The sequence below is a fragment of the Vulpes lagopus genome, chromosome 3 (genome assembly GCF_018345385.1).
Source record: "Vulpes lagopus strain Blue_001 chromosome 3, ASM1834538v1, whole genome shotgun sequence".
NCBI lineage: Eukaryota > Metazoa > Chordata > Mammalia > Carnivora > Canidae > Vulpes > Vulpes lagopus.
The window spans coordinates 59,360,231-59,383,158 of record NC_054826.1 but is presented as its reverse complement, the minus strand read 5'-3'; the positions used below and the strand labels follow the sequence as shown (position 1 = coordinate 59,383,158).

The 22,928-nt window shown below is 52.7% G+C and overlaps 1 protein-coding gene and 1 long non-coding RNA gene across 11 annotated transcripts in view; both read left to right on the top strand.

Moving 5' to 3' along the window:
* Positions 1 to 6,333, top strand: part of ZMIZ1 (zinc finger MIZ-type containing 1) — a 230,984-nt gene extending 224,651 nt beyond the window's left edge. For 9 of the 10 annotated variants that reach the window (XM_041748268.1, XM_041748269.1, XM_041748266.1 and 6 more), the window contains 2 exons: positions 891 to 1,148; positions 2,632 to 6,333. In XM_041748268.1, the coding sequence (XP_041604202.1) occupies positions 891 to 1,148; positions 2,632 to 2,739 (366 nt within the window). In that variant the 3' untranslated portion in view covers positions 2,740 to 6,333. The remainder of the gene's footprint in view (positions 1 to 890; positions 1,149 to 2,631) is intronic. The other variant, XM_041748270.1, reaches the window with a different exon arrangement.
* Positions 6,334 to 10,056: 3,723 nt separating this feature from the next.
* Positions 10,057 to 18,557, top strand: LOC121486854. The gene is made up of 4 exons (XR_005986752.1): positions 10,057 to 10,193; positions 10,401 to 10,596; positions 12,819 to 16,306; positions 18,309 to 18,557. It is a non-coding gene; the product is annotated as an uncharacterized LOC121486854 (long non-coding RNA).
* The last annotated feature ends 4,371 nt before the right edge of the window (positions 18,558 to 22,928 follow it).

Sequence of the window (22,928 nt, the reverse complement as noted above, 5' to 3'; positions counted from 1 at the left end):
ACCGCATGGCCCCCTGCCCAGCTACAGCCCCAAGGTTTCCGTGCGTCTAATTTATCTGTCCGGGAAGTGCTACCTGCCCCAGAGCCAGCAAGCACCCCCACCAACCTGGCCAACCCCCGGATGATCCCTCACGCCTGGGCGGGGATGGACGGGCCTGCCTTCCTCAGCCCCTGGCCCCCAGGGATTCGGCTTGTTGCCGCCTGGGTGGATGCCCAACAGGAAGGCTCTGGCAATGCGGCGAAGCCCCTGCTCTGCCCCTCTGACTCGGCTCCATTTGCACCCCACCCCAGGCGGCCGGGGCTTGTCCCGAGGTGCCGGCCGCCACCGCCACCGCCTGGGGCCCCAGGAGGCCCCTCCGTGTCCAGCGTCGCCCTCGAGCGGCCCGCGGGGGGCCGAGCGTCCCGAGCTGCACGCCTGCCCGTGTTGTCTGTCCGTGTCTGCTCCCCGCTGCCCTGGCCCCGGGGGCCTGCACCACGCCGCCAGCAGCACCCTCCCGCCTCCCGCTCCCTGGAAACATGCCCATTTCGCTTCTCCATCCTGCCCTTGCTGTTCGTTGTGGTGCCGGGGTCCGGGTGCAGAGGCGGAGGGCTGGCGGGGCCCGGCCCCACTCTGCCGGCCCGCGTCCCAGCCCTGGCCGCCCCCTCCCGGGCCCGCGGGGCCTCCCTCTCCACAGCCCCCCGTGACCTGCAGTTTTGGGGGAGGACTTTTTTGTTTGTTTGTTTCTCTGCAAAGCAACAGCAACAACAAGCATCGAGCTTCGTGAGGGGGTGGCTTTGTTTTGGGGGTTTGTTATTTTTCTGGTTTTTGTTTGGTTTTCATTTCTCCAGGCATCTCGTCGCTGTACCTCGTCACCTCACATTTCTTTTCTCCTGCTCTCTCCTCCTCCACAGATGCCACACGCTGGCAGTTCTGACCAGCCCCATCCCTCCATACAACAAGGTTTGCACGTCCCACACCCCAGCAGCCAGTCAGGGCCTCCATTACATCACAGTGGGGCTCCTCCTCCTCCTTCCCAGCCTCCCCGGCAACCGCCACAGGCCGCTCCCAGCAACCATCCACACAGTGACCTGACCTTTAACCCCTCCTCAGCCTTAGAGGGTCAGGCCGGAGCGCAGGGAGCATCCGACATGCCGGAGCCTTCGCTGGATGTAAGTTGGGGTCACCGCCGGCCTTGGCCTGGGGCGAGGCCTGGTGCCGGGACCTGCCCGAGAGCAGGGGTGGGTGTCGAGGGCTCAAGGCCCAGGGTGGAGGGGGTGGGTGGGTGGTGGGTGGGCCTAGCCAGCCTGCCTCCCCTGGCTCCAGGACCAGGGAACCCTGCAACGGGGAAGCCTCCCCGAGGGTCCCAGCATCCTTTCCCTGACCTTGCCGGCGCCTGCCCTCTGGTCCCCTCCGACACAGTCCTGCACCTTCCTCCGTCCCCCCAGGCCCTCACAGAGTCCCCCCCACCCCGGGGCAGGGTTCTGGAGGAAGCACAGGGAGACCCCTGCCCTTCTTCTGACCCCACCCCCGTCCCCCAACATCAAGCTTTGCCATCTCAGCGTCTGCCACACTCCGGCCTGAGGCAGGGGAGGGGCTGGAGTCACAGGGTCCTTCTGTCTGTCTTGCTGCTGTATGTCTGTCCAGTTTCCTGTCTGTGCGTTGTCCATGTCCTGTGCTTCTGCTCGCTCCATCGCTCACTCTGAGAAAGGCCCCCGTGTGGGGTGACAGTAGGACCAGCCTCGGGTCGTGCCAGGGTTACCGGGGCAGCAGCGGGTGATGGAGATTCAGGGGTGTGTCCCCCCCCGCCCCAACCCCGGGGACCTGAATGTGGTCTGGGAAGCGGGCTGGGAGGAGGCCCCATGTAACGGGGGGCTGTGCAGCTGGCTAGGGTTGGCCAGGAAGGGAGGCGGCACTTGTCCCTGCCGCCCCACGCCCCTCGGCTATCGATTCCCAGAGCCGAGGCCTGCCCCAGCCCCACCGTCCCCCCTCAACCGGGCGGTATCCGTCTTTCTGGTGAATGGGGTTTATTCAGTGGTGCGGCCATCTGGGATTCTCACCTGGCTCTGCTCCCCAGACCAGGCCAGTGGGAGCGCTTTCGGGTGCATGAGGATCCTCCGTGTGACAAAAAGACCTTGGGGACCTCGCAGCGGAGGGCAAGATGGCGTGCAGCCGGGGCGCAGGGGCCGCAGGGGAGGATCCTGCTGTGTGGCCCTCCAGTCATAGGCTCACCAGGGAGCAGTGAGCTCTTGAGGGGAGGTCCAGGGTGGCAAGAGCCACAAGGACCACCCGGCCTCACATGCAAAGCCACGTGGTTTCCACTGGGAGGCCTGTGGGACACCCCCCCACTTCCTCTTGGCAGGGTCTTGGGGCCAGAGAAACACTGGGATCAAGAGAAAGCCCCTTGACCTTCCATGAGCCTTCCTAGCTGGTGGGCCGAGGGTCCCCCTCTCCCACGCTGCAAGTAAGCACGGGGGTGCCTCAGACTGGCATAGTGGCCTGGGTGCCTTTGAGGACAGCCGGCACGGTTAGTGTCCCCTGTGCGGCCAGGACCCTGGGAAGCAGGTAGAGGCCACGTGCCCCCGCAGTCCTCGCCCTGGGCCGCCCCAGCCCCTCAACTGACACCTCATCTGGGCTTCTGTACTTCTTTTCCAGCTCCTTCCAGAACTCACAAATCCCGATGAGCTCCTCTCGTACCTGGATCCCCCTGACCTGCCGAGCAATAGTAACGATGACCTCCTGTCTCTCTTTGAGAACAACTGAAGCCCACCCCTCCACTGGGGCCATCCCTCCCCACTCTGCCTCCTTCCCCGTCTGCCCCACACACACTTTGCCACTGGGAGCCCATGCCCTCCGACCGCCCCTACTGCGGCCTTCTCAGAGCGGAGGGGCGGGAGGGTGCAGGGTGAAGGCGCTGTGGGTCTGGTGCCCGTGCCCGGAGCAGAGGCCCTGAAGACGCCCCTCGCGGTGGGGAACCGGCTCGGCGAGAGATTCAGGGGCGCACGCGGACGAAGGCTTCCCGGTCCCTCTGTGTGTGCTGATTCCAAACGACCCTCCAGTGCCCCCTGAGGTTCTTCCGGTTTCTAAACTGTAACCCTGCCTCCCTGCTTCCCGGCCCAGAGCCTCCTTCAAGTGACTGTGAGCCTGAGAGAGGGGCACCCCGACACCCAGGCAGGCCCCCCGAGCCTTGGAGGAACAGTGACAGTTGGCGGCAGTGAGAGCAGCCCAGCCACCACCACCACCACTACCACCACCACCACCACCCACAGAAAAGCACAAACCTCTGGGAAAGAGAACTCTCCCGGGGGCAAGGTCAGCGCTTTGACCCCTGACTTCTAAGCCAAGAGACCCTGTCAACGCGCTCTCTCAGAAAGCAGACGAACAGGACAAGACGCTGTGTTTGAGAGAGGGTGTGCCATTCGGCTTGGGGCTGGTGGGGAAGGGGGTCAGGGCCCCCTCGGGGCCAGGACGGCGCAGCGGGCCCCACGACCCCTGGACTCAGGGCGGGGGGCGGCGGGCCGAGTGAGCAGAGAGCGCGCCCCGGGAATCCTCATGCCCCCGCTGCGGGGGGCAGGGACCAGGGGGGCCGAGAGGACCGGCGACTCCTGTTGCTCCCAGCCTCCCCGGCTTGTCACGACGAATCAGCTCCTCGGTCATCTAAGGGAAGGGCCAGGTGGATTTGGATGGCGAGCAACCCATTTCTCTCCGTGCGTCCCATGTCCTTCCTCCTGCCCCCACCCACCGCTCCCAGACTGTTAGGGGACACCCGCACCCTTGGGCCCCGTTCTCCTTCGCTCACCCTGACGGCCAGGGGCGCACCAGCAGAGGGGCGAGGGGGTGGGGGGTGCGGGCAGCAGGAACCCCAGGGCGCCCGCGGGTGTCTTGTGGGCCCCTGTGCCCCGGAATGTGCCAGAATGTGCTCGCCAGCCTCACGTGGTGTCTCTGCACTGCCCCCGGCTGTGCCCCCCTCCCACCCCCACCCCATCCCTCCGCCTTGCAAAGCTGCCCACACTCCTGCTCGCTCGAGCAGAAGCAGCCTCTGGTTTCCCTCCACTGCTTCGCTCCATCCGGCTTCCTGCTCTCGGAGTCTCCCGGGTAGCTTGTTCGGGCGTCCGTTTTGTTTGGTGGGGGTGTCCTCTGTGCCCCCGCCCCACTCCCACCCCCACCTAAGCCGCATGGCCTGTGATGCTGCTGGGCCCGCGGATCACTTGGGTCACGTCTGTGAATTCATTGCGCCCCTCCCTGCTGCTGCCTGGGGCCCCCCCGCTTCCCATCCGCTGTCCCGCGTTCTCCATCTGCCCGTCCACCCCCTGCGGCGGGTGGTCCCCAGCACTCCCCTGGATCTGACCCGCGCGGTGGCCCCAGCTGTTGGTTTCCAGGCGCTGTACCAGACAGCCGGCGCGAGGTTTTCTGTAGGAAAGCTGCCATGGTCCCCGGCCCTTCTTTCCTTTGTCCCGTTGTCGAGGTTTTTTCAAACAGCGTGGTGTTCAGTATGCAAATCGATTATTTTAAGAATTGCTTTTGTAAATATCTTTGTGAATATTTTAGTATCGTCTTTGATAATATTCAACATTTTCACGACCTGGTTATAGCCTTTGCTGGTGTTTTTAAAATACCTTGACTCAACGACAAAGACCGAGTCCTTTTTTTTAAAAAACAACAAACAAAAACAAAAAAGCAACCAGGGCTATTTGTACAGATGAAGGGACAAAGTACGTGGGTGGCTGTACCGTGAGTTCGATCAGGCCGCCCACCGTTCAGAGCCATCCCCGGTCGGCTGGTGGGGACTAGACGATGCCAGGTAGCACGTGGCCGTCCTTGCCCGGTGGCCGAGAGCCCTGGCAGGTGGCCACACTCCGCGTTAGGCCATCTGGGAATGTTCAGACTTACAAATGCCTTCCTTAGAAGTTCCTGCTTCCTGCTGTGCTACTTTTTCCCAGAAAGGCCTAGGGGTCCATTCTGGTTCTTACCGGGTGTCCCCACTCTGCTCACCGACCTACCCACAGCTTTCTTTCTAGTCCAGAGGGTCGATCTGCTCCCCACAGCCCGGGCTCTGGGCACCTCCCTCGACCATCTCCGCGGAAGCCAGGGCTTGGTACCAGAGGCAGGTTTCCTGGGGCCCCTCCCAAGCAAACCTCCACCAGCAAGCTGGGCAAAGAGCTTTCCCGAACCGTGGTGCCTGAAGCCCGTGCTCTGGGGACGTACACTCCCAGGCTGGTCTCGGAGCCAGGCCAGGGGTTGAGGGAAGCAGACAGGTGTCCGGGGGCTGGTGACACAAGCCCCGGCAGGTGACAGATTCAGGTGGCCGCAGCCTCCCCGAGCTGGGGGCGGTCCTGAACTCTGGGGAGATGCTTCCCTCATCCTTTTGGACGACTACTTGGAGCCATAAGTAACCTCAGCAAAAACGAGGCCTCATCAAGCCACTTCTCCATGACGAGCATCCACCCGGGCCGTAGACACGTTTCTGCTGCCACTCCACGAGACGGACAGGGCGCCAGCGGGCAGGCGGGAAGGCCCGAGTACAGGCAATCACCCCCATCTTCTTGGTTCGAAGCTTTACCCGTGTATCTTGTTTCCCTGTAGCCATTTTATTTTTTAAGAAACTTCTAATACTTTCTCCCTCACGGAAGCCCGAAACACCCCCCACCCCAGAGAGCTACACGTCTGCTCCCTCGACCTGACCATCTAGACAGGATGATGTCAGCAGCAGCGACTCAAGGGACGTGTGTACATATGTAAATGAGAAATAGAGACACGTTAACAGATGCATTCATTTCCCTTGGAATGTGTATTGTTTTTATTTTACGGAACAAAACAAAACAAAAACACACAAAAAAAAAGGCTTGGAACTCCATCTTGACGTGGAAAAACTAGATCCTGTTTGTTAGCGTTTGTGAGGTCTCTCTTCTTCACACATTTGTCTCATGTAATATACTCTGACCCTGTGTGGAAAGGAATTTTTGTTCTGTTTTGTTTTTATTTTACCTACATGTACTATTTAGCTTCAGTGTACTAGTCTGCCACCTGTGTATTTTTAGGGTGCTATGGAAATAATGAAAAGAAACGGGGATTTCAGAAGAAAATTGTAACCAAATTCATACTTTGTATAATTTTTTGATATCATGATTGCAGGTGATTCACACGTACACACATAAACACACCCACAGTGCAGCCTGAAGTAACTCCCACAGAAGCCGTCATCGTCTTTGTACATCTATGTACAATGCAATCATTTCATACTTTAAAACTGGTCAGAAAACTAATTGTGATTTCTAGTCTTGCAAAGCTGTATGTAGTTAGATGATGTGACAACCTCTAATATTTATCTAATAAATATGTATTCAGATGAAACCTGTATATTAGGTGTTCATGTGGTTATTTTGTATTTAAAGATCAAATTATTTGACTATTGCTAGACATTTCTATACTCTGTTGTAACACTGAGGTATCTCATTTGCCCATGTTAATTGTTTTCTAAATAAATTGACAAAAAACGAAGGTTTGGCGAATTAGCTATTTTGTGAATTTTAAGGAGTGGTTTGGGTGTTTGTTTCTGCTTCTAAACCACCACCCCTGCCTAATCCCCCGGCAAAAAGACAAAAAAAAAAAAAAACAGAAAGCAAGCCAGCGGTCAGGTGGGAGGCCCTGGAGGAGGCCCTGGCACCTGGAGTCGGGATCATGCTCAGAACCCAGTGCACCTTTGGGTGGGACCCCTGTCTGCTATAGACCCCACTCCTAGCAGTGGGACCACTGGGGTCTCAGGGAGGGTGTGCGGTGCTGGCCGGGCCCTGAGAGCAAGCCCCTTGTGGGTTTTCTGGGTTTATGGAGCAGGAACCTATTCATCCCAAACCCCAGAGGAGCTGTGCTTTAGGTGGGCATCTGTAGCCACGGCCCCCACCTAGGCCACTGTCTTTTTTTTAAAAGACCTTTTCATTTATGTATTCATGGGAGACACAGAACCAAGGACGCAGGCGGAGGGAGAAGCAGGCTCCCTCTGGGGAGTCCAGTGCAGGACTCGATCTCAAGACCCAACTGCTGAGCCACCCAGGCGTCCCCCAGGCCACTGTCTCAACTATTCTTATAGCCTCAGCCCTGACACAAACTCCCTGCCGTCCCTGTGTCTCCCATTGGAGTTTGGGGAAGTGAGTCTGATTCGCAGAGCCCAGCAGCAGGTCACGGCCCCCCTTCCACTCAGCTCCGGGCCTGGCCACAGGAACAGAACAGATAGGGCTGCCCAGCCTTCCCTCCACGAGGACTGGCTGAGGGCGAGTTCAAAGAAGGAAGTGGGGGCTGGTAGGTGCCCCAAAAATAGATCCCCTGGAGTGTGTCTGGAGTGGGTGCCGAAATGCAGAGCAGGAGAGTGTGCGGGCCTCCTAAGTGTGAGGGGGTGGGGGTGCCGTTCCAGCAGCTCTGGGACTGCCTGTAGGGAACTGAGTGCCTGGAAGTCCCCCGCCCATGGGGCTTCTCCAGGGTGATGAAAGGGGCGGGGGAGGGGGGGAAGTTACATTAAAAGTGGAATCCTGGTCCCTGCTAAGCCAGCCTCAGGAGGGCAGGAGGGTTTGCTGTGAGAGCCGACACCCCTCCTAGAGGAGTGACCTCCCCGAGCCCCCATAGCGCAGAGGAACCCCTGAAAACCCCTGGGATGGTGAGGGGGGGCACTCCTCGAGGAAATGGATGAGAAGAAAGGAGAACACCAAGACAGTCTGTAGAGGGACAGGGTCAGGGTGGGGATGGATCGTGAAACTTTGGTTGCAGTTGTGTCTGTGTGTCTGCTGAATCATGATGTAAAATTAATTCTTACTTGTGGGTTGTGGTTGAAAACAAAAAGTCTGAATGCCATTGCCTTAAAGGCAGGAAGTGGGCAGGGGGTGGGGAGGGAGAGGCAGGCCCAAATGCTCCCCTAACTTTACATAAAAAGCAAACCAGCTAAATACAGGCCTGTGGCTGCCTGGGGACCTGCCCACCCCACCCCAGTAACTCCTCCCAGACGGGTCACTTCCTTCTCCGGGCCTAGAACACAAAGTCCATAAGGACAAGGACCTGGCCCAGGGCTGCTTGGATGGCAGCCCCCACCCAGGGCCAGACATCATATCCTCCAGCTCAGGCGTCATGTTGAGTTTCTGGTCTTTGCAACCCGTCCCTCGAAGCCCCCCACCCCCACCCCCGAATCCAGTGACTGTACCTCCACATAGGACCACAGGGTGCTGTTGGGGAAAGTCACTTCGTCCCGTAGGTCAGTGAGGGTCTCTGGCCTCACTGAGACCTCAGGGCATAGTCTCCATGCCCCTCCCCGCCATCCACCCATCCCTTGTCCTGTCTTGTGCTCCAGCTTCTTGCTCAACCACCAAGCTCTAAGCAGGTTACCCAACCATCACCTAGGGTTCCCTGTCCCACAACCCTACCTCCGCCCTCCCTCAGCCTTATCTTCTTCTGTCCGACCCAGAGGATGTGGTGTCCCTTCTGCAGTCAGAACCAGCTCCTCCCCAGCCCCTGACACCAAGACCTCCTTCTTTCATGGGAAGAGCTTCACCCCACCAGCCCGCCCCCTTCCAGTAACTTCCTTGGGTCTGGGGCTTCAGGCCCTGGGATCGTGAGGCCTAACAGCTCGTTGCTCTTGGAGACTGGCTCCCAGCGCTGCATTCAATGGTTGCCCTTCCTTCCTGAAACTCTTCTCTTGGATTCCAGGGCCACCTGTCCATTGGGTCTTTAGTTCTCCTCTAGTGCCCCTGATGGTGCCTTCTTTGTCGTCTTGGTGCCTTCCTGTGGCAGCGAGGTCCTGTGGAGCTCCCTCCTGCATCTGGCACGCGTGGCTTACACCCTCTGTTCACCAGTGAACTGTCGTCAGCAGACAGGGACCTCCTTGCCTGGAAGGTCACCCCCACCCCAACCCCTACACCCCTGCCAGGAACCCCGCAACCAAGGACTGAGTACTCACAGCCCTCGCAGGACAACCTCTGTGCTGCTGTGTGGTCAGTGTTCCAGAGTCTTCCCTGTGGATCCGACTAGACCTTCCCCGAAGCCACGTGCTTGCTGGATCTTGTCCCCTTCCCTCTTCTGTCCCCTGACCTCCCTAGGTGTCTCCTGTGACTGGTCCCTCGGTGAATCACAGGAATCTGAGGGCCCGGCTCAGGCTCTGCTCCACAGCAGCAGGTGCTGGGAGCAGGCCTGGGAGCCAGCCTCTGAGGACAGGACGCTGCAGACGGTCACCCACCAGATGGGAACAGAGGGCCCATTGCTGGTGATGGCCCCGGTGCGGGACAGCCAGGATTGGCTGTGACTGCCACCTGCGGAGGGGGGCCGCATGCAGGGGAGGTGCACCAGTTGGGGCGGTGGCTCCGGCATGTGAAACGCAGGAGGAAAGGACAGGCCTTGAGACCATGGGATTGAGTGCCAATTGCTAAGAGCCGCTGGTTCACTGAGGAAAGGGAATTACAATCTCGGATCTCTTGCTCGGCGATTTAAAAAAGTTGTGAAAGTCCGAGGACAGCTCTGAAGGAAGGAAGCCTTGCAACACGCGTCTCCCACAGCAGGAGGGCGGACACGGTGCGGATCAGGGCCGGAGACCTCGAGAAGTCACTTGGCGCTCTGTCCCCTTCCCTCCTACACCAAGATCAGGCCCCTAATAGGAACGGGGTGAGACCCCAGGATTGGATGGGGACACTTGCACCAACACCTGCCCCTTGGCAAACATGTCACTTGGAGGGTGCATTATGGACCGACTGACAGAGAAGGGAAATTTCTGAATTTGGTTCCCTGGTGAGACAGCTTGAGATGTGGGCATGAGCCACAGGGGGAGCCCCACCCAGAATGGAAAGACCGGGGTGAAAGGAATCCTTCCACTAGGCAGGGATTGGGGCAGGCACCTGCAAGGAGAAAGAAGTGATTTGAGAAAGGGGCATACACATACTCGTGGGCAGTGCCCTGTGGCTTACTTGGTTGGTTAGAAGCCTGGAAAGAGCGAGACTGGACTAGCAGGGACAGGGCCCCGTGGGAAGGAGGCACGTGGGTAGGCTGGGCAACAAGTGTGAGGATCCAGGAGCACATTTTTAAACACACCAGAGCACATCCACTGCAGAAGACGGCAGGCAACCAAGGACACAGGACAATTCGGCCAGCGGACACCAGCCATTCGCTGTTCTCACCTGTCCCCCACATCTAGGATCACACAACCCGAGCTCCAGCGCAGAGCATCCTGGGAGACAGAGATCAAGGGATACGTGAGCCCACCAGTTTCAGTTCCCTCTCTCTCCAAGGCTGGTCCCGCGGCTGTCACGGCTGAGTGTCCCCCCACCCCTGTCACCAGCAGAGACTATGCTGAGTCTCTGAGACATTAACATGCCCCGAGGAGACCAGCTAGCCCCTGGTGGCAAGTTTATTACCTAGGACTCCTTTTTTTTTTTAAGATTTTGTTTATTTATTCACAGAGACATAGGCAGAGACACAGTCAGAAGGGGAAGCAGGCTCCATGCAGGATCCGATGTGGGACTCGAACTCGGGACCTCAAGACCACGTCCTGAGCTGAAGGCAGACGCTCAACCGCTGAGCCACCCAGGCGTCCCACCTAGGACCCCTTCTACCTTAGAAAGAACACCCTGACCAGGAATGATCCGTCCTCTGTGGGTGGGTTTGCCTCTCCTCGCTGTGGCGCCATAGGCCGTGGCCACCGTCGGGGAGCTCACTGACGTGGGCTCTCACACATCACTGCGGGCCAAGAGAGCCTACTCACAGACAGGGTGGTGGGGCTGCAACACACCCATAGGTCCCACTGGTGCCCCCGCATGTCGCACCATGCAGAAGCTGCAGACCTGATGCCTGGGAGAATGGCCTCTGCGGGGTGCAGCTGAGCTACCCAAGGGGACGGTGTCCTGGGGGATTAGCATCCCACCCTCCAGGCTGTACCGCACATGGCCACCCAGTGACCACCCTGTGTCTCCCAACAGGCGGGCCGATGAAACTCAATGTGGGAAGCAAGTGGGTCTGAGCAGTGCAAGGGGAGGACTGTATTCACATGGGTGCCCTACCCAAATCCCCTCTGCTGGGCCCAGGCACCCTCCCCAAGCTGCGGGAGCATTGGCTCTTCACAGCTCACAGCAGCCCTTTCTCTAGAAAGTGGCCCTGAGGTGCCAGGAGCTGCCTCATCTGGGAAGCACCACCCTCTTGGGGGCAGCTCACAATGGCCAATACAGAGTATAAAATGCCAGGCGTCTCTCCTTAGGGGGAGACTACCCTGTGGCGTGCTTGTGCCCCAAAGCCCTCGCTCTGTGATCTAGCCAAGGGGGGGACCTCTCCCTGCCCCACTCCCCTCTTATAGGTGGCTTCAGGTGAGCCACACCCCTCAGTACATCAACTGTGCAAGAATCCCTGCCTCAGGCTCTGCTTCTGGAGAACCCCACTCAAGGCAACAGCTCTTTGCTCTCGCATTCTCTGAGTGGTGGCCTTGTACCCTTTCTGAAGTCTGCAAGCTCTCCGTGTGCATCTCCACCTCTCCTATGACCTTGACGACTGTGCTTTTTCTCTGGTTCTTGCACACTTTTTAAATTTTTTAATACTTCATTTTTCCAACAACGTTGAAGTAGCTGGAAAATATTGGAAAAAAACTGACAAAATGGGTGATAAAACTTGTTATTTTAAACTTAAATATTTCATTTATCCCTGAAGCAGGATCTATGATCATTTTACTTTCCTATCTTCAGTAGAAGCAAATTCATCAATAATACCTTAAAAATGTACTCATTACCTATCTGCTTTTCAGGTGTGGGATTTGGAGTGTTTTATCATTTCTCACGATCTAGTGCCAAGCTTAAATAATTTCACATTGATTTCAGCTTACTAGAACCTCATTCACAGGCCCCCACTGTGTCTATTATTGTTAAAGAAATGATCAAGGCCACTTCTAAATTTGCATAGGATTGCACTGGGCAAAATCTGTGAATCGGTTTTATTTTTATTTTTTATTTTTTTAAGATTTTATTTATTTATCCATGAGAGACACAGAGAGAGAGGCAGAGACATAGGTAGAGGGAGAAGCAGGCTCCATGAAGGGAGCCTGATGTGGGACTCAATCCAGGAACTCCAGGATCATGCTCTGAGCCGAAGGCAGATGCCCAACCACCGAGCCACCCAGGCGTCCCATGCAAATCAGTTTTAGAAGAAAAAGCATGATGGTATTTTTTTAATGTATTAAAATTGATATCTGCATCTGCTGACTTATACATTTGATATCTTTCATTTTTGTTTATTTTCTAATTCAGATATCATATTCATCTATCTTCCTATGTTTAAAGTTTTGATGATTCGACTCATTTTTTAATATTTAATCTGACATCTTATCTCCATCCCGAAGGCTGTCCCTAAAATTCAAGACTATACCATCAGTTCCTATCTGGACAATATAGAGCTTTTAAACTTGTCTCCTTTCCCCAGTCTTGCTGTCTTCAGACACCCTGTGATACAGACTTCCATCATTGAAATGTGGTTCTCCTAACCTTCCAGGCTACCTGGGAGTATCCCACCCACCCCCCGACCCCGTACAGGTGGGCCCGTCTGCACAATTCTGGAAAACAGGTTGTGTGCCTAAATAATGTGGGTCACTTCTAGGCTACAGCATTTAGCTGCCACTGTGAGGATCCCCAGCATGCTGGTCCCCTGCCACATGACAGGGAGGTTATGTGCTATAAACGATGCACCTGCAGGATGGTGGAGCCTCTATCAGCCTGGGTCCCTGAGTGGCTTGTGGAACTGAGCATCCCACTGATCTATGTTGGAAATGTAGCTTGAATTAAAATTTAAAAAATCTGTATCATTTTAAGCCAGTGACACTGAGTGTTCATTTATTCCCGTAGCAAAACCTACCCTAATCGGCCTCGTGCGTCCATCCTTACACGGCTAGCTGCTGCTGATCATACTGCCGTTGACTGACCACTGGCTACGTGTCAGGTACTGTACTAATTGCCTTATTTGCTTAACTTTGTTTATTCAGTATCACAAAACCACAGGGAAGAAACCATTTTATACAAGAGAGGAATGAGGAGCAGACAGGTTAAAAATTTACTTTCTGAAAGAGGAGGTTCTAGACCCTCATGTCTATAGCACCAGGCAGGGAAAGGTCGGGTGTAAGATACAATTTGTGGGCAAATTAAATACACAGAAATATTCCTCATTTTCATGAAGACATGTGCTTTCTTTCATTTTCCCCCAAAGACATCACCCTCTTGGTTTATTGTTCACTTTGATGAGACATCGTGTACTAGTTTCCTATTGCTGCTGTAAATGATTACCCCAAACTCAGTGACTTAAAACCACACCAAGGTATTATATTAGATTTCTGAAGACCAAAAGTTCAAGATGGTTCTTACTAAACTAAAATCCAAGATGTCAGCTGGCCTGCATCCTTTTCTGGAGACTCTAGGGAAGAATCCATTTTCCTTTTCCAGCTTCCAGAGGCTGCCATGTGACCTGACTCATGGCCCCTTCCTTTCCTCCATCTTCAAAGCCAGCAATGGTCAAAGTCTTTGTCACACCTTATCCCTCTGACACTGACTCTCCTGCCCCATATTCCACATTTAGGGACGCTGTGATTACATTGGATCATGCCAGGATCAGCTCCCCACGTCAAGGTCAACTGATAAGCAACTCGAGTTCCATATGGAATTTTAACTGCCCTTTGCCATGTATGGTAACATATTCAGAGGTTCCAGAGATTAGGGCATGGACTTCTTAGGGACGTCATTATTCTGCTCACACACAAATACCGAGAATTATTTCTCTACTGTAAAAAAATAGCAGTGGTAGCTGCTGCTGAGTTAACAGTGATACCAGAGCAGCAGCGTGGGCAGGTAGTTGGGAGACGTAGAGACTCTGGACAACCAGCAAGTAGTGGCTGTGACCAAGGGGCCGTTTGTTGCGAGGTCGGGGTGCAGACCCAGATGCTGCCAGATCTTCCAATTTTCCCAGAGAATCTGGAATGCAGATTTTTTAAAATGTTAACAAGCAGACCAAAATGTGCATGCACAGACACACGTAGCCCACAGAAAGCCCATGTGAGCTGCATCTGATTCAGTGGCTGCTAGTCCTTGACCTCGTCCTGGGGTTGTGTGCGGGTATAAGTGGCAGGACTGAGCTGCAAGCCCAGAGCTGTGGGACTCCAGAGGGCCAACTTAACCACCATGTTTGCTCCTCTACATCAGCTGGAGAGACCCCTGCCCGCTTAAAGCCCTTCAGAGGTACCCATGGTCTGCAGATCCCAAGTCTGGTCCCATCTTCCAGCCCAGCCCTGAACTCACTCTCTCTGCCACGTCGCACACTGCTGTGGCTCTCCACATCTCTGCCGATGAGTGCCCTGTCCTGAATGCCACACTAGCCTTCTGCCCACCCTGACCCTCCTTCCCTGGAAGCTGCCACCTGCCACTGCTAAGGGGCTGCCAAGTTTGGCCCACACGCCCAAAAGCCCCCTTGATTTCAGCCAGCTAGAGCAGGATAGGCACACAACCCAAAGGCTTAGCTGACCAGTGAGCCCTCACATTACTTCCCTCCCTCAAGAATGTGGCCTGAGATGAAAAGATGGCTTTCAGGGTGGCTGCCTGCAGCCCCAGTTGGGCTGGAAGCCTGGCCTCCTCTCTCAACGCTTCCTGCTTATAAAGGCTCTTGTTGTTAGGCCCCATCTTTGCCTGGCACTTAGTCCCTTCGCTCCAGATTGCATGAATTCCTTGTACCTTCTCAGGAATTTTTCTGATATCGAAAGTTAAGTCTTCTGACTCCTGCCACTAGACCAAAAGGAGATTTCTAGTTTTAACAAAGAGGATGCCTGTTAGAACAAGAATACATGTCCAACAAAGATCAAGTCTTGGCTTTAGTGGGCTTGAGAGATTCTGAGGTCCCACCAGTGGCCCTTACTCCTGATTACTGCTGCTCACTGTCCAGGACACAACGTCATCCCCATGAGGCAAGACCACCCCAACCACAGTACTGCTGGTAAGGCAACACATAAACCCACAGATCCTGTCCTCGGCAGCACCCCAGAATCTCTCTTTAGGTTGGTTCTGGAGCCTGCTATTCAAGGTGGTTCCTGGCTCCTGGAGGGGACATTTAATGTCCTGCCTTGCGACAAGCACCCTTCCCTTCTTCTGGGCACAGTACCAGCTGATTTTGGGGAATCACTCTGTTCCTCTTTCTGCCCCTCTCTGATATGCGAGCTGAGCTATGCTGTTGTAATAGTTAACAGCACACTATCAGTGGTTTAATACAACACTCACATCACAGCTCACTGTGGGTATTTCTGGTTGGGACCATCTGTGTGGTCACTCAAGAATTCAGGCTCTTCCCTTCTTGTAACCCTGCCCTCCTTTGGGTCCTGGAGCCCTCTGCATGAGGCCACCCGATGTTTTCCCATCGCAGGGAGTGAGTTTGTGGGCAAGGCTCACATTCTATTGATTGGGACTCAATCACATGGTTACCTAACTGCAAAGGTAGCAGGATGGAGTTCAGAGAGAAGGCAACCTAACTACATGGAGCTACAAGAGAGAATCCTAGCCTGCTTGGCAGGCTCGGTTCTATGTCCACTTCCTGGACCAGTCATTGTGGACTGGAAGGCAAGGTTGTGTCCGTTCCCATGGGTTTGACAGACACTTAGCCAGCGTATCAGTTAACTTCTGCTGAATAACAAACAGGTATTTATTATTCATAGCTTAAAACAACTATAATATTTTTGCCCATGAGCCTGTGGGTTGAGTGAACAGTTCTACTGATCCGGGCCAGGCTCTTCTAAGCTCAGTTGGCTCACTCGCGTATCCGCAGTCAGCAGGCAGGTTGGTTTAGCATGGCCTCGCTCACATGTTTGGTAGTTGGCTTGCAGTCAACTGTGGAGATGGGGTAACTGGGCCATGGGTGTCTCATCACCCATCAGGCTTGCCTGTGCTTGTTCCAATGGTGGTAGCAGGTTATGAGAGATAAAGAGGAAGTACGCAGGACTGCTTAAATCTCAGAATTGAGACAATATTACTTCTACCTCGTTCCTTTTGTCAAAACGAGTCACAAGGCCAGCCCCGATTGACAGCATGGGAAAATAGACTCCAGCTCTTGATGAGAACTTCAAGGTCACATTGCAAGAGGTGTGACTAGAGGGAGAAGATCGCAAGGCAGATGACTGCAATCTACCACAGGCAGGTCAGCTACATGCTTCCATAAGAGCTGACACATCGTACTCTCCAGTGTGTAATGACGGGTCTGGAGAAGGGCCCAGAGCCCCGCTGGACCAATCAGAATCCTTCCTCAGATTTTCCTTTCTGGCGCTAGAATGGAGTCACTCTTCCCCTGGCCGTGAAGTTCTGAGGAGGTGAGTTGGGAAGTATCTGGCTGTCATGTGTCAGGCCACATGGAGAGGAAGCCCACAGGAAGGGACCATGAGGCACTCGTGCAGAGTAACAGAAAAAAAAATGTCAGAGAGAAAGAGGCTGGCTCTGGTATTTCTCAGTCACATCCATGTCTTCTTCAGTTATATGAGCCAGTGAGTCTCCTCTTCTCTAAGCTAATTTGAATTGGGTCCCTGCCAGGCACTGCTGCAGCTGTTGGAGAAACAGTCTGACAAGGACAACCTCTTCCTTTGTGATTGGCCTAAACCAGGCCATAATTGCTGCAGGACACATTTATGATGGGCCCTGAGAGAGATATGGACTTGGGCGGGGCTGGTGCCAGCTGTCCCTCCTGACAGTTGTGCCATCATCCCACCCCGAGAAGGGTGAGTGTCCTGGGGTTCACAGGAGAGAGGATCTGGGGACTTGGAAACTCCAAGGTCAAACTGGGTAGAGTCTCAGGACCTGGAATCATAGTAACCATTTCAGAGCTGAGGATCATGGGGCCTAACATTCTAGGCTTTTCTGAGTTCCTGCATCCAGAACACACACTTAGAAAATTCTACAGTGGCTGGACAAAGTAAGTCGCCTAGTGTAATACACGAGTTAGTGACCTTTGGGTGCCAGCAACAGAAACCAACTGTGATTACCGTAAGAGAAGGAAAAGGACATTTGTTGGTAGGCTATGGGTGAATCGAGAGGCTGGGAGGGAGGAATGGAAATGAGCTGGTAATAGACAGGGCTATCACTCCAGACAGACTTGGAGCAGAAGTGGGTAACACAGCTTATCAGGCTCAGCTATAGGGAAGAATGAATGAATTATTGTGGGATTTTTTTTTCCTGTCTTGGTATCACATCCTGCTAAAGAACATCTGGTTCTTGGTCAGGCTGAGGTCACAGGCAAAACTGTCCTTACTTCCACCACCACAGACCTCTGAGGAAGAGTTAGTGGAAGGTGCCTCAGGGATGCCTTTAGTTTATACTAAGAGTTCATAAACATTGAGTCCAGAGCCAAATCCCAACCAGGTTCCTATTTTTAGGGTCCATGGGCTAAAAATGTTTTTCATATTTTTTAGTGTTTACATTTTATTTTATTTTGTATTATTTATTTATTCATGAGAGACACAGAGAGAGAGAGAGGCAGATACACAGGCAGAGGGAGAAGCAGGCTCCATGTGGGGACCCCAATGTGGCATTCGATCCCAGGACTCTGGGATCATGCCCTGAGCCAAAAGCAGACACTCAACGACTGAGCCACCCAGGTGTCCCTAGTGTTTACAATTTAAATGATTACATAAATACATCATAGCCTCAACTTTGCCTCTTGGCCCTCAAAACCTAAAATATTTTTAAAAACCTAAAATATTTATTATCTGGCACTTAAAAAAATATTTGCAAACCCCTGGCTTATACAGTAGGGCTCAGGCATCTAGACTCGTTGATCCACAAAAACAGAAGCTGTAGAAGGAGAAAGAGCTCCTGCAAAGGAAGACAGAGCATTGGTAGGAAGGGGAGAACTGTGGGAGGCCAGAGAGACAAAAGTCTGGTGTGTGTGTGTGTGTGTGTGTGTGTGTGTGTGTGTGTGTATACGTGTGAGCATGTCTTCAAGCTATGATGTCTCCCCACCAGTTCTGTGGTCTGGGAAGAAACTTGGGAATTAAAGTGACGTGATTTGGACAGGATGCCCTTCATTGTCATTGTCAAGTTAACAGAAGAGATGGGATGTAATGCCGTTTAGAGCAGGGAAGAGTGGGCACTCTCTATGCATCAAGCACTATCAAGGTTACTGTCAGAAAAAAGCTCAAGTTTATTTTAGATGGAGAAACATGGTTGTTTCTTACAGTCTGGGGAGTTTTAGCTACTATGGATGAAGTCCAGCTATCTGAAGCTGCCATTTGGCAATACCACAAGGAGACACCACAGAGGTGAGAGATGATGCCCACAGAGTCCTGGCTGTTCCAGCTCCACCTGTCTCTGTCTTTTCAGCCTGGGCACCAGACATGGTAGTGAGGAAGTCTTCAAGATGACCCCAGCCCAGCTGCCATCTGGCGGAGGCTATAGGAGACTCCGAGAGAGAGAACTTCATAGCCAGGTCCAGTCAACTCCCAGATCTGCGAACGTAATCTGCAGTGGTTATGCTCCACCGCATGAGGTGAAGCTGCTATTTGGACCTAGTTTGTCATGTAGCCATATGTCACCAAGCCAATAACATGAAGGGAATGCATCTTTTCCATGCATGATGTGTTGGACTTCTATTTTAGAAGAGCACAAGCTTGGAGAATGGAGGGAGGGAGATAACCCTTGCCATCCTCCTCACACATGACCCCCAGGGCCAATCCAAATAGGACCCCTGAGCTCCAGAGTAGTGCAAGGACTCAAGGTCCAGAGAAGGGGCAGCTTCTTCATTGATGTGGCCTCTGAGGGGAGCAGAGCACCTGCCTCCCTCACGGTGTGCAGGTGGAGAAACAAGAGTATATCCTGTGAGCCTCTTTTCTCCAGGTTCAGGAGGAGACTGGGAGAAACCCTGGCCCAGGATTTAATTCACAGGGCCCAGGGTGTGATGCCCACTGGAAGAGGGAAGAGCCCAAGGAACCACTGGGTCCACTGGTATAATGGGAGTTCCCTTACCTCTTGCCACAGCAAGAGAAACAAGGATAGTGACAGGACCTCAGGCAGGTGATCCCACCAGGCCTTGGGTGCCTGACCCCGGGCAACTAAAGAGAAATGGCTGGAACAATCCAAGGATAGAGGTTACATAGAGGCTTCAGATACCTCACACTGCCTAGTGAAGACCCAAGCCAGCCCCTGCTGCTGCCAGAACAGACCAGAAGGAACAAGGACAAAGAAGAACCAAGTGTCTACAGGGCCTTGAAGAAGCCACTGTGAAAGGTGCTCTAAGCCACCACGATCCACACGTTAGCATTAATCACACCATTAAGGAAGCAGACTTGCAGGTTCCTCTCCTGTGGTTTCCCTTGTACACTGCACATGTCTTGGGAGAGGAAGCCCAGCAGATAACTTCATGCTCAGGTGTCTGTGACCCACCCGAGGCAGGCTGAGGGCAGGGAAGGAGGCTCAGACCATACAATGCTGCCTCTTGACAATCCTGCCACATGCTGCCCCAGCTTGAATAATGGAAATGGCTGCAGATAGTGGCCCATAGCACTAGCCCTTGGTCCATGATCCTGGATCCTGGTGTGGGGACACCAATCCAAGGTGTTCAGAGCGATCACACCACAAAGAACGTTCCCAGGGCAGAGAGAGAGAGAGACAGAGAGAGACAGAGAGAGAAAGAAACTGGCTTTCTGTCGAAGTTCTATAGACAGCTATGTGACGTTGGACAATCCAGCCATTCTCCAGGGCTTCAATTACCTGATCTGGATGGTGAGCACCCTGCCTTCTCATTTCCTCTTCACAACTCCCTACCTGCAGTACAGGGCAGATGAGTGGGCACATAAGGCCAGGGCTGCCTACAGCTTCTATAAGCCATGAAGGGAACTGTACATGGAGGAGGCAACCCGCCCTGCTCTGATGTCAGGAGACCTGGTCCTAGGTTCCTACCCCACAGAGTCTCCAACCTCGTCAGGGAGGCAGACTCACCCTCCCTCAACGTGTGAAAGTCCAGAGAGTTAATGTTGAAACCAAAGAGCATAGGCCACTATGGGAATGTCGATGAAGCCAGCAGGGCAGGGGCTGGGCACAAGGTTTCATTTTTACTAAGTGCTCAATTAATATTTATTTATGTAGACAGTCACATAAGCTCCATGAGGCATAGAGGCCATTTTGTGTGCTGCTGTATCCCCAGTGCCTAGAATAGAGACTTGGGATACAGCAGATGTCTAATCATACGAAATGAATGAATGAACAGAAGAGGGGTAAGGAAGGCTGTCAGGTGAGCTGAACTACCAAGAATGAGTCAGAAAATGACATGGAACAACATTCCAGAAAGGAGAAACAGTATATGCAAACACTAAGATGCACGCTGGTATATGGCACGTCCAGAAACGGCAGAAGTCCCAGTGTGCCTACTGAAGAGGGAGATGATGAAAATGGGTCTGAGTATCTGGGTCTTTACCTTGAGGACACTGGGAGCTACAGAGGGTAACTGGCTAATTAAATCTGGTTGAGCTTTTTAAACAAGTTTACCGAGATACAAACCATACAACTCACAAATTTAGAGCGTGATTTTAGTAGATTCAGGGCCGTGAATCACCCCAGTCGATTTTTAAACATTTTCATTATCCCAAAAAAGAAATCCCACGCCCATTACCTATCATCCCTTGACCCTCCCATCCCCCCCTCCATCCCCAGGCAAGTATTAATCTAATTTCTGTCTCTATAGATTTGCCTATTCTGGGCACTTCATAGAAAGGACATCGTACACTACGTAGTCATTTGTGACTGGTTTCTTTCACTTGGCGTAACGTTTTAAGGATTCATCTGTGTTGTAGAGTGTGTTGGTACTTGATTTCTTTGCATTCCTGAATCATATTCCAGTGTATGGATTTATTGAGCTTAGCTCATCCATTCATTGGCTGATGGACATGTGGTTTTAAAAGAGATCCCAATGGCTAAAATTAACAAGACTGACAATATCAAATGCTGGCATGGATGTGGAGCAACCAGAACTCTGGTATGTGATCAGTGGGAGTCGGTAGAGGCACAACCACTTGGGCAAGTTTGGTCTGTCTTCTAAAGAGAAACACACATCTACCACACACCTGAGCAATTCCACTTGTAGGCATTTCCTCGAGAGCAATGCCAATATAGGTCAAAACAAAAACCTGCAGCATTTTTCATAACAGTAAAAATTGTAAGCCGCCTAGCTGTCCATCAATAGGAGAATGGACAAACAAACTGAGCTATTTTTGCAAACTGGAATCTTCTCCAACAAGTCACAAAAGATGGATGAGGGTGGAAAACATGGTGTCGGGTGAAAGAAGCCAGACATAAGGGATTATGTACTATATAATTACTATGGGATTCCGTTTTTGTGAAATTCAAGAACCTACAAAACTTATCTGTGGGAATTGAAGTGGGAAGTCGAACAGAGGTTGTTTGGGAAGAAAGGTAGGTGATTTGAAGGGGTTACAAGGGAGCTTTCTAGGGTGATAGAAATGCCCTATACTTTGGTTGGGGCGTCAGCTACACAGATTGTCAAAACTCCTTAAACTCACATACAGAAGGCCCAGGCCAACAGGTGCATGAAAAGGCACTCATCATCATTAATCATCAGAGAAATACAAATCAGAACTCCAAAGAGATGTCACCTTACACCTGTTAGAATGGCTATTCTCAAAAAGGCAAGAGATAGCAAGTGTTGGCCAGGATGTGGAGAAAAAGGAGCCCTTGTGCACCAATATTGGTGGGAATGTAAATTGGAGCAGCCACTGTGGAAAACAGTATGGAGGGTCCTCAAAGAATTGAAAATAGAGCTACCCTATGATCCAACAATTCCAGTTCTGGGTACGTATCTGAAGGGAACAAAAACACTAACTCAAAAAGATATATGCCCCCCATGGCCATTGCAGCATTATTTACAATAGCCAAAATATGGAAGCAGCATGAGTATCCATCAATGAATGAATGGATTAAAAAGTGTGGTGTGTGTGTGTGTGTATACACACACACACATATATATAAAATGAAATATATATTATATATAATACGTATTATATATATAATGGAATACTACTCAACCATGATAAAGAAGGAACTCTTGCCATTTGTGACAACATGGATGGACCTCAAGGGAATTATACTAAGTGAAATAAGTCTAGCAGAGAAAGACAAATCCTATATGAACTCGCTTATATGTAGAATCTCAAACAAACAAACAAACAAACACAAGCTCATAGATGCCAGAGTGGCAGCTGTCAGAGGTTAGGGGTTGGAGTTGGGCGAAAAGGGGGTCTTAAGGTTAAATAAAAATCAGGATCTGAAAAGTTCTTGAGGTGTCGGAATAAGGAGCCAAAGAGGGGAAAAAATTCATAGCAATGAATGTCAAATCCTAATTTTAGGTTAAAACATTTCACAGGAAGAGGTTTGAGGATATTCAAATCAGCTCATGTGAGATAAAACAAAAAACCCTCTTCAAACTCTACTCTTAGGGTCTGTGCTTCTCACTGAATATCAGCTCTGCTTGACGAAAGTCAGGGTGGGGGCAGCTGCCGTTGGAAGCCTGAGGAACACGGCCCAAGGGGCTCAGGCTGGAGCACGCAGAGGGGCTTCCTGCAGCCTCTGAGGCAGATGCTGTGGCCTGGCCCTGGGGCAGGGGCTGCAGAATGTGGGCTGCCGAGGAGGAGAGGGCATTCCTGATGGCAGGAGTGGGGACAGTGGGGGAGGAGGGAGGCGAGGACACCTCCAGGGTCCTCTCTTAGCACCTGTAGCAGGTTGGCCCTCAACCTGTTCTTGCCTCCTGCCCAGGCAGGTCCACTCCCGGGTGTTTGGAGCCTCCTGCCCTGTCACCTGTGTCGTTGTCTCGTGATGCTCCCTGACTCATGGGAGAAGCAGCACAGATGACCTCAACTCTGTGACATCAGCAGAGTGGAGTGGGCTTTCCAGATGTGCTTGCTGCTTTCTGGAAGAAGGGCATGGGCCCGACAG